Genomic DNA, 17,164 nt, shown 5'->3' on the forward strand with positions numbered 1-17,164 from the left:
GAGCCCAGGAGTTTGAGGTTGCTGTGAGCCAGGCTGACGCCACGGCACTCACCCCAGGCAAGAGAATGAGACTCTGTCTCAAAAAAAAAAAAAACACGCACAAAACAGTAAAAGCTAAATTGCTATAACAAAAAGACCTAAAAATATAAGGGCTCAAATAAGATAAAAGCTCTGTTCCATGTGGTCATCCAGGGACCCAGGCTCCTTTTCTTTTATTTCTCCACCATCTCATAGGGCAGGATTTCTTAAAGCCAGCAGTATTGACATTTTGGGCTGGATAGTTCTTTTTTTCGATTTATTTTTTATTTATATACATTCACGTGGGTACAAGTGAATTTTTTTTACATTGATATAATGCATTGTGGTGAAGTCAGGGCCTTCAGTGCATATGTTAGTGAAGCAACACACACTGTACCCACCAGGCAACCTCCCATCATCCACCCGCCTCCGCCTGTCCACCCCTCTGAGTCTCCATCGTTCCACACTCGGCTCCCACGTGTACACAGTATTTAGCTCCTGCTTATGAGGCCGTGCGGTATCTGTCTCTCTGTGTCTGACTTGCTTCACTTAAGATAATGGCCTCCGGTTCCATCCATGTTGCTACAAAAGACATGATTCATTCCTTTTTTTTATAGCTCGACAGTGTTCCGTTGTGTATATACACCACATTTTCCTTATTCGGTCCTCCATTGCTGGACAGTGAGGTTGATTCCATCCATGTCTTTGCTATCGTGAATAGTCCTGTGATACACATAACGAGTGCGGGTATTTTTTTTGTGTATCGATTTCTTTTCCTTTGGATAGAAGGGCTGGAGAATTCTTTGTGGTCAGGGCTCTCCTGTGCACTGTAGGGTATTTAGCGGCACCCCCTGGCCACTGGATGCTAGTAGCATTCTCGTCCTCCAGTTGTTAACAACCAAAAATGTCTCCAGATGTTGCCACGTATTCCCTGAGGGGTGACCTCTGATGGAGAACTACTGTCCTGGGAAGTTGTCCTCGTTTATATAAGAGAAACTTGCAGGAAGGACTTCATTGTCCTTTTGGTTTCCAGTTCTAAATACCCATCAATCTGTCTGCCAAGCAGCCATACAGAAAGAATGGGGATGCTTCCTGAGAAATGATTTCTAGGGTTTTAATACTGGTTCTATCCCGTAGAATTGTTTTTCTAGTAGAAGTCATCATATTCTAAACACAATGTATTAACACCTATCATAAGAGTATAGCTCAATTAATTTTCACAAATACATCTATGTAACCAGCACACAGATCTAAAAAAAGAATCAAGCATTACAGCATCCCAGAAGCCCTCCAGTTACCTCGCGGCTTTATCTTTTATTACATCCCCAAATTTGTCCAGCTGGAGTGTGCTGTCTGCCACCTGACTGCTCCACGTCTTCTCCATAAGCCTGGGTCTCCCTGCGCCATTGCTCTGAGCTGCAGTGACAGGTGTGCTCCTGCCTGGGGCTGTCTCCTCACAGGTCGTGTACCAGCCGCACGAGGCAGAGCCCACTACATCCAAGTCAGAGAAGCTGGACCCTCGGCCTTTCCTGAGGGTGTTGGAGGCCATTGACAATAAGTACCCCCCTGAGGAGCGGGGTGACCTTCTCGTCTTCCTCAGCGGCATGGCGGAGATCAGTGCCGTGCTCGAGGCCGCCCAGACCTACGCCAGCCACACCCGGCGCTGGGTGGTGCTCCCGCTGCACAGTGCCCTCTCTGTGGCTGACCAGGACAAGGTATCGCGTGAAGCTGGGCAGCGTGGGGCAGGCAAGGGTCTGTGTAGACCAGAGAGAGGAGGGGGTCAGGGCGGTTCCGTGTTTGACTGATGTGACCCCACAAACGCTGGTCAGTGGCGCTGCAACTTATGCAAAGTCACATAGCCACCAAGTGGCCCGGCCAGGCTATGAACCCGGGCCGTCTGGCCCCAGAGCCAACGCTCCTAACCAGAGGTTGGCAAACTTCCTGTAGAGGGTCAAAGAGTAAATACTGTCAGCTTCGTGGGCCACAGCTCTCTGTCGCTGCTGCTCTGCCCTGCTGTTGTGTCACGAAAGCAGCCATACACTGAGCGGGCCAGGGTGTGTTCCAATGAAACTTTGTCTACAAAAACAGGTGGCAGGCTGGATCGGCCCACAAGCTGTAGTTGTTGACGCTTGGCCCTAACCACTGCGCTTGACTGTCTCTGAGAGCCAAGAGAAGGCCGTATGCAAAGGGCCCGCAGTGAGAGAAAGATGGGGTCACTGGGAAACAGCACGCAGGGTGGCGGCGCCCAGCTTGTGAGGGGGCAGTCAGAAGACATGGGACTGGAGAGGTAGGCGGGGCTGGACCACAAGGGGCCTTGAAGACCCAGCGTGGTGCCTGCCGTGGGGAGCCTCTGAGCAAGGTCCAGGGCAAGGCCAGCTGCGCGCTAGCAGATCCCTCTGGCTGCCGCGTGGCGGGTAGGTTGGAGGGTGTGAGACTAGAGGCCGGGAATGAGAGGGGAGCTAGAGCAGGATCAGAGGGGGAAGGAGGGGCCTGGACCAGGGCAGGGCTCAGGAGTGTGGGAGGTGGGAAGGAATTCGAGAAATTCCAGAATGCTCAGGTGTGGCTGTGGGGCTGAGCGGGTGGAGGGCCCAGGACAGCCCAGGTGACGGGCTGGAGGGTGAGCCATCTTCAGGATGAGACCTCTGGACAAGGGAGAGGCTCAGGGGAGGCTGCCAAGGCTGTTTTAGGCACGAGTGTGAGGTACCCATGGGACATCCAGGAAGCCACTAGACACACAGGTCAATCAGGGCTGAGTTTAGTCCCTGATGCCACCTCCTCCCTTCCCCAGGTATTTGATGTGGCCCCCCCTGGAGTTAGGAAATGCATCCTTTCCACCAACATCGCTGAAACGTCGGTCACCATTGATGGGATCCGCTTCGTAGTAGATTCCGGTAAGGGGCCTGCAGCCCCGCCCCCCACCCCAAGGACTGCCAGGAAGTACGGGGTTTCGAGATGTGCACATACAGTGCGGAGCTCCAGGTGGAAGCGGGAAGTACAGGGTGAATGGCCCATATCCAAGATGCCTAGGGCCAGAAGGGTTTCAGCTTGTGGAATATTTGTATTATACTTTCCAGTTGAGCATCTCAAATCTGAAAGCCTGAAATCTGAAATGCTCCAACAGACATTTCATTTGAGCGTCATGTCAGCACTCCAAAATTTTCTAATTTTGGAGCGTTTCAGATTTCTGATTTTCAGAATTGGTATGCTCAGCCTGTAGGTGGCGTTGGGGGCTGTGGAGCAGTGGCCACAACCTAACTTTTCTCAGACATCCCAAGCTAGTTTGTGCCCCAGGGCCTTTGCACTTACTGTTCTCTCTGCTGAGAGCTTTCTTTCTCCAGATATCCACATGGCTCACTCCCTCACCTTGTTTCATGGCCCGTGTAAATGTCTCCCCATCAGAGAGGCCCATCCTGTGCATTCTAAGTGGTATCCCCTTCTCCTTCCACTTCACTTCCCACGTGAGTGGGACTAGTATTTTATATTTGTTGCTATATTTGTTTTATTTTCTATCTTCCCAATTAGAATGTTCTCTAGAAATTCAGCATAGCATAGTGGTTAGGAGACACTGGAGCCCGCCTGGCCAGGTTCAGTGCTGGCTGTGTCATCAGGGTCACGTTACTGACATTGCATGTGTCAGTTTGCTCATCTGTAAAATAGCAGTAATAACAGCACGTCCCTCAGGCTGTGAAGATTCAATGCGTGAGTACGCTTGGGTGCTTAAGACAGTGCCTGGCACACAGTAGAATACTCAATAAATGTTAGCATTTACCTTATTATATCGACTCTGGGATGCCATTATGGCAGAACATTCCATAATTTCATGTACCATTAAGAAAGTTTAAAAATATTGCCCAACATTGACATCTTGTTGATTTTAAGGTGTGTCCCGTTTTGAGAAACAAGAAAATGTGGAAAAGTTTGGTCTTGCGATGAATGAGAGACGGTGCTCTGTTCAGTCCTGTGAGACCAGGGCCTTTGTTTCATCCGTGGCTGTATCCCTCGTGCCTAGTACAGTGCCTGGCACATAGTAGGTGCTTCATAAGTTATTTGTTGAATGGCCAAACCTCTGAAGAAGCAAAGACTTGAGAAAATACATGAAAATATGTGTGAATGAGGAAAGGAAAGATAAATAAACAAAATGTCAGGGTTGGGCCCAGAATAAGCTCAGCGTTAGGAGCGTAGAGGAGTAGTGAGAGCGTCGGTGCGCAGTGGGGCGGGTAGATGGACGCCGCAGGTGACTGCTGGGCACAGACTCCTCCCCTCACTGTGTCCTCTGCCCCGCCCAGGGAAGGTGAAGGAGATGAGCTACGACCCGCAGGCCAAGCTTCAGCGGCTGCAGGAGTTCTGGATCAGCCAGGCCAGCGCCGAGCAGCGGAAGGGCCGGGCAGGCCGCACGGGCCCCGGGGTCTGCTTCCGCCTCTACGCGGAATCGGACTATGATGCCTTCGCCCCCTACCCTGTCCCGGAAATTCGACGGGTGGCCCTGGACGCCTTGGTGCTGCAGGTGAGGCAGGGGCAGGGAGGGTCCAGACAGGACCGGTCCCAGGGTTCTAGGGCCAGGAAGGGCAAGGCGGGGCACGCCGCTGAGCGGAACTCATGCCTCCCACATGTCAAAACCCATGTTGAGGGGAGAGTCGTTCCTCAAATCCTCAGGGCCAAAGCAAGAACCCATGACTCAATCAGAATGCTTCCGACTGCAACAGGAAACCAACAGGAAGTGACTTTTAAAAGCGATGTTTCTCAATGTATTTTATGTCATGATGTGTCATTGCATTAGCTAGTTCAGCCTAGGTGGACTCAATCACTAAAATGACTAACACAGCGGAGTTTTAGTTTTGAGGTCGGCAGGCTGTTTTCTTTGTTCCTGGACCTCAGCCCCTCCCCTCCTGTGGCTCCGGCACCTCCCTGGGGCCTTTTGTACGTGTGTCCTCAGCCGGCTGAAGGGGACAGAGGGTAGGCGACGAGCAAAGGAGGGTTTGGAGGCCAGGCCTGCACGCAGCGCCCTTTGCTATCCACTCGCCTTCTCCTGATTGGAGAGAGACAGTGTCTGCCACGGGCCCACATGTAGGGGTAGCACAAAGCAGCCCCTTCCTGTAGGTGGTGCACACTGTTTTCTATCGTGTTTGATTTCATCTTTTGCAAAAAATGCTGATCATGACCTACTGCTTGGATTCTCTGACCCACTAGTGACTCACAGCCTGCCATTTAAAGGAGTACCGGCTTGAACTATACAGAAAATCTGCTGTCTCACATCATAAGACGCCCTGAGTCAGGGAGGTTCCAGACTTGTCACTGAAGTGGATCAGTGGTGTCACATAAGGCCCAGGTTCTTTCCATCTCTCCAACCTCAGTCCGTCAGCAGCTCTCTCGATGATGATGATGATGATGATGATGATGATGATAAACAGTTAATCTAGTGCTTACTCTGGGCCAAGTCCTGGTCTAAGTGTTTTATGTTTATAATTGTTTTGGTCCTCATAAAAGCTCTGTGGGATAGGACATCTTGTCATCCTCCTTTAGGGATGAGGAAAAGGATGCACAGAGAAGTAAAGTGAATTGCCCGAGGTCACGCAGTTGGCGAGTGGCAGAGTCAGGATTCCATCTCAGGCCAGCGGGCTCCAGAGCCTGCCTCCTGAATGCCACCTGGCTCTGGCATCTGTGGACGTATCATCACCTCCCTATTTACCATCCAGAGGCAGAAGCAAGGAACTGACCTTCGTGGGTCTAATTTTTACAGCCATGGGACCCTTTCCCAGAAGCCCCCTGGCCAATCTCCCATCCCGTCTTGTCAGCAGAACTGGGTTGTGTGTGTCCGCCCTGTGGCCGGTAGTTGTCCGGGGCTGTGGTATTGCCTGACCGGATCAGAGCAGTGATGCTCAGCTGCATGTTGGAATCCCCTGGAGATCTTAAGAAATAATCCATGCCCTGCCCCCACCCCAGAGCTTCTAACTTCAAACTTAAAGGTTTTTTAGTGAGTATTGGGTGATCTCCCAGAAAACATCAAGGCTTGGTTAGCAGGAGGAAGATGGGGATGGCTGGTTGCTGGGTGGGTGGCCAGAACTTCTAGTGCCCTTGGATCAGGGCCAGGGGAGCAGGCTATCTGAGCTTCCTCCTCATTGTCGCGCAGTCACATGAGCTGCCACGCCAGCCTTTTCTTCTAGTCACCAGAGAGGTGATGTTTGCTTATGAACGTCACGTTAGGCCCGGTGATGGGTGTGTACCATCACTTCTTTTTCCTCACTACCAGCTGTCTACGTGGGCCTCTGAATTAATTGGGATTCTTTTAATTGCAAGTGAAAGAAAAATGACTCAAACAATTATAGACAGAAAAGGGGGCTTTTATCAGTTTGTATGTAGATGTGGTGGGTGCATGTCTAGCTTAGGAGCAATCCAAGGATTTCGCCATCTACAGATGGGCTAATTTCCAGGCAATGGAAAAAGTAACTGTAGCGGTTCTGGGCGTCTATCTTGGCCACTTACAACTGGAGAGGATGCTGGGACTGCTCTCTCCCAGCTTCAGTTTGCAAAGTCCCAGGGAAGGCTTCTGATTGGCCCAGCTCAGATCATGTGTTCATTCTACGGTCAGTTGCTATGACCAGGGACTGAGGAACCATGATTGGTCCAGCTCAGGTCATGTGCTCCTCCTCCACGGTCAGGGTCTGGGGGAAGATGTGCTGGGCAGACAGAGATAGGCAATGCCTCCCATCCCCCACCTCTGTACAATGGATCTTGACATTGGGAGTTTTAAAATATCATAGTTTGTGATCCCTGATCCCGGAGGTATGGTTCTCATTTCAGATGAAGAGCATGAGCGTGGGGGACCCCCGAACCTTCCCTTTCATTGAGCCCCCGCCACCAGCCAGCCTGGAAACTGCCATCTTCTACCTCCAGGACCAGGGGGCCCTGGACAGCTCAGAGGCCCTCACTCCCATCGGGTCCCTGCTGGCCCAGCTGCCTGTGGACGTCGTGATTGGTGAGGACCCCCCTCTGCGTGATCGTACGGGGCACCCAGAGCAGGTACAGGGCACTGCTCACTCTCTGAGCGACCCGAAGGCAAGTCTGTTCCTTGCCAGGGCCCATTTGCTCATTCCTGAGCGCTCTGTGCCAGGCACTGTTCTACGTGCTGGGGATGTAGTAGGGGACAAAACAGACACAGGTCTCTGCCCTCAGGGAGGCGACATTCTGGTGAAGGAGACCGGCAATAAATCAGGAAAATAAGTAAAACACATAGTAGATCAGGTGGTCCTAAGTGTTACGGAGAAGAGAAAGCAAGAGGGGGGAGTGGGAAGTGCCGGGCCTGGCTGGGGCATTGCCGTTGAGAATGCAGGCCTCACTGGGAAGGCAACATTTGTGCAAAGAAGTGGAGGCGAGGGCCGGGAGCCGTGCAAATACTTGCGCGTGCTTGCCAGTACAAATACAGGAATGTAATGTGAGCCCCATAATTTAAGACTGTCCAGTAACCAAATTAAAAAACCGAAAAGAAACAGGTGAAATGAATTTTGATAATTTAATATATCCAGAACACAATTTCAACATGTAATCAATATAAAAATTTTTGTGGTATTTGTATTATTTTTTTATACTAAGTCTTGCAAATCCAGCGTGTATTTTATACTCCCAGCATGTATCACTTTGGACCAGCCACATTTCAACTGCTCAGTAGCGACATGTGGCCAGTGGCTGCCGTATTGGACGGTGGGGGTGTAGCAGAAGCGCATTCTAGGCAGAGGAGACAGCCAGTGCAAAGGCCCTGTGGTGGGAACAGCGCGGAGGCTGGTGTGGCTGGAGTGGAGTGAGGGAGAGGGAGAGGGCAGGAGATGTTAACCGGTGGTCCCATCGTTCATTCATTCATTGAATAGTTTTTGAGCACCTGCTCTGTGCCAGGTCCTATTCTAGATGCCGGAGAATAATTGTGAAGAAAACAAAACTCGTGTGCTCACAGAGCCCACGTGTAACGAGGGAGACAGACGTCGAGCAGGACAGATGAGCGAGCCGTGCGGGCTGTCAGCGGGTGCCCCGTGCTGAGCAGAGGCAAAGCGGGAGCAGGGTGGGAGTAGTGGGGACTGGGGGCCGTGTTGCCTGGCCGCGAGTAGCGGCCTCGCTGAGACGGCGACATCTGGGCAGAGGCCTGAAGGAGGGCAGAGGCCACCTGGTCCCTCTGGCCCTGGGTCGGGAGGAGCTTCGAACTGGATGGGAGACTGAAGTGTTTCAGTGGAACTGCATTTTACGTGACTGAAGGTGGCCAGAGAATTAAGGGGCATCTGCCGGTTCGGTAAGGGTCTGCGAAGGCCAGGCCCGCGCAGCCCGACAGGGACAGCTGTCGGTTCCCAGCCCTCCCGAGTTCAGACCTGCAGTGGCCAGTCACGGACAGATGCGGTGCAGCCCGTCTTCGCCGTGCGTGTCTTCAGGAATGGGGGTTAATCAGGAGGGATTTGGGGGCCAGGAGCCCCTCTGACCCCGTCCTCACCACTGACCTGTGACATGTTAGTGTCTTAAGGCAGCAGTCCCCAACCTTTTTGGCACCAGGGACTGGTTTCGTGGAAGAGAGTTTTTCCAGGGAGCGGGGTGTGGGGTAGGGTGTCGTGGGGGCGGTGCGGAGCTCGGGCAGGGATGCCCAGACCTGTACCTGGGCGAGGCCTGGGGGTTGGGGACCGCAGTCTTAAGGCACTTACCTGAACTGCAGAAGCCACCGCTGGGGCTGGGTGTGGCCTGCAGGGTCCGCCCTGCAAGAGAACATGAGGGAAAGCACCGATGATTGTGCACGAGCAGCCGCAAGACAAGCTCTCCCACTGGGATTCCCCAGCACCTGCGGTACTGAGGGGCCTGCCTTGGGAAGGAGAAGCAGGCGGGGTACCCAAGACCCCGCAAGCGCAGGAGTCCTGGGTTTTCCACAGCTCACCCTTCCCACCTCTCTCTGCACAGCCTGCCCCCAGCTCCGCCCTGGCGCCCCTCTCTTGCGGGCTTGAGGATGTCAAAACTCTTCCTCTTGCTCGTTTCTGAGTCATCCTTGCCCCTCCTGAGGAGCTGGCCGGCTGAGGCGTGTTCGTCTTGCCCATTCTCCTGACTCCACAAATTCTGTCTCCTCCAGCAGCCCGTGGCCCGCACGGCCTGCCCACCCCAGCAGGACCACCGTGCACAGCAGAGCCTCCCGTCTGTGTTCACACCTTTACAGTCCCCTTGTTGCCACACTGTGGTGCTTCAGCGTGGGCAGGAGGCTGGACGCGCTGGGCTCTGGGGGCCTCTGGGCTGGGAAGATGGTTCGTTTGTGTTTGTTTTGTTAATCGAAGGAAAGAGGGCTAGAGCAAGGAGAATCAGAGCTGGGAAGTGAAAGAACCTTCAGTGACACTTGCCGTGTGCCAGCGAGAGGCTCTGTGGGCTCTGTGTCATCTCGTCCTCACCTGCTGAGGGAGGGCCGCTGCCCCCCACCCCCATGTGCAGATGAGGAAAGCGAAGCCGGGCCAGGGAGGGGACCACGCCTGCGGGCATGGGCAAGCCAGTGATGGATGCTGAGTCCCCAAGGGGTGGGAGTGAGCCCCTGTCACTTTCCTCGCTCGGAAAGCAAGGCGCAGAGAACAGCTGTTCAGGGTCACCGAGCGACAGGGTGGGGGCGAGGGGCACAGGCGACCCATGCTGGAGTGTCCTCTGTGCCAGGGGCGTTCCGAGCGCATCGCAGGGTGAGACACGGTTAATCCTCACAGCAGCGCGGAGGGGAGGGGCAGGTGCTGCAGTTACCCCATTTCACAGACGGGGAGCAGAGGCGCAGCGAGGCGGAGGGACGCCGCAGGCCGGTGGGTCTGGCCCCGGGCTCGGCTTTACTGCCCACCCTTACCTTACCAGGCCAGCTGTGTGACAGGCACTTCGTGTAAAGTCAGTCAAGGGGAACGGTGAGGTCAGACACGTGACTTGCAGGCCACTGGCCACGGGGCAGGTGGGCAGGCCTGAGCCTCCCAGGCAGGGCAGCGTGTGCTCCGGCTCCCGGAGCCAGGGGGGCTGGAGATTCCCACTGTTGCGGGCTTACAGGTGGAGACGGTTTTCTACCGGCCCTTTGTCCACGTTGCGATACTGTTCCTGCCACTTTCCTTCTCCACGTCCTCCCCTGTCCTCCCTCTGCCCCGCCTCCCTTTCCCTGCCTCTCCCGCCACCCCCACCTCTGCCTGTCTCCTTCCCCCCATACCCCCCCTCCTCCCTCCCTCCTCCTCCACCCTGGAATTAAACAAGGATGGCAGAAGATTCGTCCTGTCATGGGCACAAAGGCAGCACCTACTGTGTGCCCCAGCAGACCCAGTCACAGCTCGAGTGCGGGTCACACTCTAGAGGGGGCGGAGACATACACCACGGCACGCTGGGTTGTAAACGGAAGAGCAGGGAAGTTGGGGACAGTAGTAGCCAGCACTTAAAACAGTGCCATCTGCGTGCCTGATGGGAAACTGAGGACCTTACCGGAGGTCGTGTGACCAGAAAGCACAGTGCGTGCGGGTTTCAATCTGCCCATCTGGGTCCTGAGACCCTTAGTGGGTGAGAGGGAGGGAGGTGGGGACAGGACTGGGGAGTGGGGGGATGGGTCAGGGCCCCCACCCCCCGAGAGCCCCAGGGGTGAGGGGTGTGGCTGTCCTGGTGCCTAGGGGGCTCAGCCTGTGCCCGCCGCCCCAGGGAAGATGCTGATCCTGGGGTCCATGTTCAACCTGGAGGAGCCCGTGCTCACCATCGCGGCCGCCCTCAGCGTCCAGTCGCCCTTCACCCGCAGCGCCCAGAGCAGCCCGGAGTGTGCGGCAGCACGGCGGCCCCTGGAGAGCGACCAGGGTGACCCCTTCACGCTCTTCAATGTCTTCAATACCTGGGTGCAGGTGAGGCTGGCGCCGGGGCCCTCCCGCCTGTCTGTTCCTCCGCGCAGGGTTGGGCCTCCTGCGGCTGTGGCTGCTCCTTGCACCCCACCCCTACCCCGCCCCAGGAGGCCTGCCTGGGGAGGACCTGGTCTCCACCATTCATGCCCCTGGGCTGAGGGGACAGCACGTGCCCAGGCCCAGGGTTGAGAGGGGGGCCCGGGGCCTAGGGCGGTGATTAGAACCAGTGCCAGCTGGAGGAAGTGCAGGCTCCTTAGGCTGGCATAGTGTATCCAGTGAACGTTCCCTGAGGCCCTGCTGTGGGCCTGTCCCTGTACTGGGCAATACTGGGGACCCATTGGCGACTAAAACTACCCTGGCCCTGTGCTCCTGGGGCTCACAACCCAGTGCAAAGAGATGGACCACTGATGTGACAGTGGCAACCCAGAGAGGGCTGCAGTGGGGAGTCCAAGGGGCTGGGAGAGCCCAGAGGGGCTGCCTGACCCAGTGTAGGTGTCTGGGAGGGCTCCTTGTGCGGGGGGCATTGGGCTGAGCCCTGGAGAAGGTGAGGGCCTCCACCTCCTTGCATCCTCCCCAGGGTGGTGTTTGAGCCCGTGCTGGGTGGTCAGCCCCTACCACCGCCACCCCCGGAGCTGACCAGGCCCTGACACCCTGGTGCCTGCACCTCCGCCCAGGTAAAATCTGAACGGAGCAGAAACTCACGCAAGTGGTGCCGCCGCCGGGGCATAGAGGAGCATCGGCTTTATGAGATGGCCAACCTGCGGCGTCAGTTCAAGGTGAGGTTCTGGTGGAGGGGTGGGGGCCAGGCCTGCCCAGACAGACATCTTGTCAGCACCCTCCAGAGCACCCCCTCTCTCCTTCCCGACAGCGATCAGACCAGAGTCCCACCCTGCATCCACCCCTCCCCAGCAGAAGACCAGGCGGCGGGGCAGCCTGGGCGGTGGGGCGTAGAAATCCAGGAGGGCTTCCTGGATGGGACGGACAGGGCCAGCAGGGACATGCCACATCCTGATGAAGAGTCTGGTCCTCTGGACCGGGGGTGCTGAGCTGGCGGTGCACGCTCAGTGCTGGCAGGCAGCCTAGGGTGGTGGTGGTCTGGGCTGGCACACCGGAGCTGGATGTCCCAGTGGCAGATCCTGGCTCCGCCGTGTGCTAACAGTGTGACCCTGGGCATATTACTGCTCGCCTCTGGGCCTCAGCTTCCCCTCGGACAACAGAGAAGGTGACAATGGCACCTGCCTCACCAGGAGGCTGTGAGGGTCAAACGTGTTAACGTGCGAGTAGCACATTTAGAACGGGGCCGACCGAGCACGTAGGTGGTTCTATACAAGTGCTTGCAGTGATTTTGCTATTACTATATAGGCGAGTGGGTGGAGAGAGAAAATTTTCTTTTAAATCTAAAAGATTCGGATTCCTCCTATACCCAACAGTTCTGCAGCTTGTTTCATTAATACTCCATGGATATGTCTCCATTTGGGTACAAAAAACCTGCGGTTACGTACTTCTCAGCGGTCGTGTAGTATTCACGGAACGAAAATAGAATAAAAGTCCCCGTGTAATCCATTCCCTTTGTTGCAGATGGACAAATTGAGGCCCAGAGTGGGCGACCAGTCACCCAGCCGAGGCCTCCCGTGCAATTTCTGAGGTCCCTGTGTTGGGGACCGCTGATGTCCCACTGCTCTCAGTGTCCCTCTTGACTGCCGTCTCCAGCAGCTAGAGCAGTGTTCAGCCTCTGTTGGTCCCCAGACACTTTGGAACCTAATGGAAAGTGGGTCCCTTTCGCAGGCACACTAGCTACGCGCGTGCACACAGTCTGCGTCCTCCACGGCTCAGGGCTGCAGGAAACAGGGTGCGATCAAGTCGGGTCATTGGGGATTGCTTACAACGGTGTGGGCAGGGTGGAGGGCAGAGGTCTCCAGTGTAAGGTCTATTCGAGTTGCCCGGAGGGTCTGTTGGCTCAAGACTCCCGGCCCCAGCTGTGAGATTCTGACTCAGTGGGTGTGGTTTGGGCCTGGGTCTTGGAATTTCTACCAAGTCCCCAGATGTCCCAGATATTGCTGCTGCCGGGCCACACTCAGCAGTGCTAGTGTAGGAGACCCACAGGGCTGTGCGGCACCCGGGACCGGGGAAGAGGGGCCTCCCCCAGGCCGGTGGGGCAGGAACCGAAGCCTGAGCCCACTCACTCTGCCCTGTGTCCCTCACTCTCGCCTGCTCTCCCCCAGGACCTATTGGAGGACCACGGGCTGCTGGCCAGGGCCCAGGCCACGAAGGCGGAGGACAGCTACAGTCGGCTGCAGCAGCGCCGCGAGCGCCGGGCCCTGTACCGGCTGAAGCGCCAGCACGAGGAGGGCGGGGGCCGCAGGCGCAAGGTGCTGCGGCTGCAGGAGGAGCAGGCGGGCTGCTCCAGCGACGAGGACCGGGCCGGCCCAGCCTCCCAGGGCTCTGCTGACAGCGTGGACATCCAGGTGGGGCGCCAGGGCTGTCCGGGCTGGGCTGGGTGGGTGGAGTTGACCAGGGTAGGGTCTTTGAGGACACAGGCCTGCCCTGGGGTCTGAGGGGACACAGCCTGCCCTCGCTCCAGGAGTCAGGTTTCTGGGGACAGGATCAGGCCCCGTGGTTTACAGAACCCCTCGGGTACATGCCCCATAGGTAGCGGGGAGGGTCCCTCAGGAACCTGCCTGCCCCGTGTTCCCACCAGGATGTGAAGTTCAAGCTCCGGCACGACCTGGAGCAGCTGCAGGCGGCGGCCAGCTCGGCCCAGGACCTGACGTGCGATCAGCTGGCCCTGCTCAAGCTGGTGCTGGCCCGGGGCCTTTACCCGCAGCTGGCCATCCCGGATGTGTTCAACAGCGGCCGCAAAGACTCCGACCAGGTGGGCCTGCTGCGCCCTCCTGTTGCCATGTTTGTTTTGTCAACACACATTGCCCGAGTGCCTGCCCTGTGCTGGGGACACAGTGGTGACCAAACCTACCCTGGCTTTGCCCTCATGGGGCTCACGGTCCAGTAGGGAAGACAGACCTGACCCCAAACCGAGAACCAGAGTGGACAGGGCTGGGATGGGGCAGCCCAGGAGTCTGGGGGAGCCCAGAGGGGGGCAACTGACCCAGCCTGGGAGGAGGTCAGGGAGGGCTTCTTGGAGGAGGGGACTTTGCGTTGAGGCATGGAGGAGGGAACCTGGCTGGGAGGGCGGAGAAAGAGCAGGTCAGAGGCTTCTGCTCCACCCTGGGCCTCTCCAGATCTTCCACACCCGGGCCAAGCAGGGCACTGTGCTGCACCCCACCTGCGTCTTCGCCAGCAGCCCCGAGGTGCTGCACACACGGGAGCAGGAGGCCGGGGGCTGCGAAGGGAGCCGAGGTATGGGGAGCCCACGCGGGAGGGAGCCCCCATCTGGGATGTGAAGGGTGGGGACCTCAGGGGCCCCTTAGTGGCTGGGGTTCCGCCTTGCTCCTTCCCACACCCCACCCATGCTGGCGCAAGAGGGGGGGTGCCAAGGCCAGACCTCCCCGAGTGGCTTTGGGTGAATCACCCCCCGCTGAGCCGCTCCCTCCCCCGGTGCTGGTGGCTGACTGAGCCAGTGTGGCTGTGCCAGGCCCCACAGGGTACGGGCCTGTGTGCGGGGCAGGGACTGGACTCGTGCGACCTCAGGTGTCTGCCTGAGCTCGGCCGGACGACGCCCCTTCCTCCTGTGTGTAGAGGAGACAGGCTGCTCTATTAAAGTGCTAAGTATTAGCCTGAAGCGTAAGGTCTGTCCTCTCGGATATTTAAGACAGAATTCGAAACTTTTCTCCCTAATCTTTAACAGCTGCAAATTCCTAGTCCGTTTACCCTCTTCCTTTTCCTTTCTCTCCTTTTTTAAATTTTGAAATATCTAAACATCATCCCAGTGAGAGTGATGAGCCCTGGGGCCTCCCCAGCGTCAGTGACCGTCTGCATGTGCCACCCCCGTTTCTTCTCTGTCTTCTCCTTAGCACATCCCAGATACCGTGTCATTTAGTGATAAAAATGGCAAGGACCATTTTTTACATTACTAACAAAATTCACTGATTCCTTAATGTTGCCGAATAGTCCCGTTCCTATCTGTTATGGCAAAGTGTGTAAAAACAAGTTGCAGACATTCTGTTGTTGCGTGAGCACATCTTTGTACAGGTGTGTAAGCCGACAGGTGGGAGGGGCAGCGCTCGGGGCCGGTGGGTGGGGGCGAGGGCCCGGCCTGAGCTGTCCTCTTCACCCTTCCAGAGGACAAGGACAAGATGAGCAGCAAGCACCAGCTCCTCACCTTCGTCTCCCTGCTGGAGACCAACAAGCCGTACCTGGTGAACTGCGTCCGCGTCCCCGCCCTCCAGGTGGGTCTCGGGTTTGGTAGCGGCTAGGTCGCTGGGCTGGGGGCACCGGGGCGGGCCTGGAGGAGCCGCCTTCTGCCCAGGCTGGCTGCAGGCTTGAGCCGCGGACTGTTGGTGAGGCTGCTGTCTTTTCCTTCTTTCACGGATGTGTTCAACAGTTACTTGCCGAGTGCCTGCTGTGGGCCAGGCACCGTTCTGGGTGCTGAGGACGCAGCAGGGAACTGGGCAACGAGCCCCGCGGCTGCCTTCCTGGGGCTCCCTGGCTGGGAGGACAGTGGGTAGCAGTAAACGCAGTAGAGCACTGAGTGCTATGTGAGAGGGTGGGAAGAGTCAGGGGAGATCAAAAGAGTAGGGGGAGGAGGTAGAGGGAGAGGGAGAGGGAGGGGAGGGCAGCGGTGTGGTATGAGATGAGGTGGGGTGGGCCTCACTGAGCAGAGACTGGAAGGCAGGGAGCCATATGGACCCCAGGGGAAGAGCTTCTTAGGCAGGGGGCGGGCACGTGCAAAGGCCCTGAGGCAGACGTGCCTGGCGTGTGCAGTGCAGAGTCGGCAGGGGGCCAGCGTGGTGGAGATGAGGTCGGAGAGGCAAGCGAGGCGCCAGCTCCAGGAGGGCTCTGACAGGGCTGGGACTGGTTTGACATGGACGGAAGCGCAGAGCCCAGCCCGGAGGCAACTGCAGCTATCAGGCGGGAGGGATAGAGCTGGCTTCGGGTGGGGGCCAAGGATGCTTAAATTGCAGATACTTTTGCACGTGTGCCTGCGGCCAGAGAGTGGCTGCCATACCTCGAGTGCTCCCTGTGTGTCATCCTGTGGTCCCAGGCCTGGCCTCTGAGCCCTCACACAGCCTGCGATTCTCACTTTATAGAAGAGAAGACTCAGGCTCAGACGGGGGCGGGGGCCTGTCACCTGCCTCAGTCACACAGCGAGCAGATAGGGCTGAGCCAGAGCTTCAGGGTCCCACACCTCACCCTGTGCCGCCCCATCGGTTGGGTGTCCCCATGACCAGCACCCTCTCACGTCAGTCCCAGGGAACGTGGAGGAAAGAGAGAAACCCGCGGGCTCCCAGAGCCTCCGGACGTTTTGTCGACACCAGCCCCGACGCCACGAAAACTCGCCCTGCTCCCTTCATTGCTGCAGTGGTTGCTACGTTCCTCGAGCGCCTGTCTTGCGCCAGGCACTATTGCGTCCGGGTGCGGGGGACGCAGCCGCGGTCCAAGTCGACCAAACTCCCCGTGCACGTGGGGCTCGCGGACTCCGCGGGAGGCAGACAGCGCGGGCGACCGCACAGGAGTGAAAGGCGGCGCGGGGTGCTCGGAGGAAAGCGGGCGGGGCGGTGGCGGGGACAGCTGCCAGCCCAGGTGCTGCCCGGCGCCGCCGTCTCCTCCCCTTTATGGCTTGTCTGTGATGGAGAATCTTTTTTTGAACTTCCTATTGATACGTGACAGACGTGTAAACTTTCAGGGTGCGTGCGATTTTTTTTTAAACAACACTAAGTTGGTACCAACGCATGTGATACTTCAATCCATTCGTAAGTGTAAAGATCATGTCGGGGTAACCAGGATGTCTGTCACCTTGTATGGTCACCTTTCCTTCGGAGACTCACACACTAAGCAGGTTCAATAGTACACTGAGCCCTCCCGTACCATCCCCCAGCCCCCAAAATATCGACCTGGCACCAATCCCATCCTTCCTCTGTCCCCCCTACCCAGAGAACTTCCCCACATACTGTCATGAAACACGTCGGTAATCACAGCCCTGACCCTGTCCCGGGCCAGTGTGCGCTCGGGTCTGGTTCTTCTCCTCCAGGCTATGTCTGTGAGTGGCGGTTGTCCCTCGGCCACCCTGTTTTAAAATGCCGCCCCTCCCTTTCCCAGCACCCCACAAAATCTGCCCCCACTACTCCTGTCCCCCGCCCCCAGCTTTGCGGCTTCTTAAAACACAATGTGTTCTACTCTTTTTTTTTTTT

At 56.9% G+C, this 17,164-nt stretch overlaps 1 protein-coding gene across 1 annotated transcript in view; it reads left to right on the plus strand.

Annotated features, from left to right (window-relative positions):
- Positions 1 to 17,164, plus strand: part of DHX34 (DEAH (Asp-Glu-Ala-His) box polypeptide 34) — a 33,989-nt gene that overhangs the window by 3,059 nt on the left and 13,766 nt on the right. The window contains exons 3-12 of the mRNA XM_012653492.1: positions 1,479 to 1,733; positions 2,807 to 2,909; positions 4,305 to 4,522; positions 6,817 to 6,991; positions 10,669 to 10,862; positions 11,534 to 11,635; positions 13,082 to 13,324; positions 13,558 to 13,731; positions 14,096 to 14,213; positions 15,096 to 15,202. Coding sequence (XP_012508946.1) covers positions 1,479 to 1,733; positions 2,807 to 2,909; positions 4,305 to 4,522; positions 6,817 to 6,991; positions 10,669 to 10,862; positions 11,534 to 11,635; positions 13,082 to 13,324; positions 13,558 to 13,731; positions 14,096 to 14,213; positions 15,096 to 15,202 — 1,689 coding nt within the window. The remainder of the gene's footprint in view (positions 1 to 1,478; positions 1,734 to 2,806; positions 2,910 to 4,304; positions 4,523 to 6,816; positions 6,992 to 10,668; positions 10,863 to 11,533; positions 11,636 to 13,081; positions 13,325 to 13,557; positions 13,732 to 14,095; positions 14,214 to 15,095; positions 15,203 to 17,164) is intronic.

The sequence above is a fragment of the Propithecus coquereli genome, unplaced genomic scaffold (genome assembly GCF_000956105.1).
Source record: "Propithecus coquereli isolate 6110/MARCELLA unplaced genomic scaffold, Pcoq_1.0 Scaffold42, whole genome shotgun sequence".
Lineage (NCBI taxonomy): Eukaryota > Metazoa > Chordata > Mammalia > Primates > Indriidae > Propithecus > Propithecus coquereli.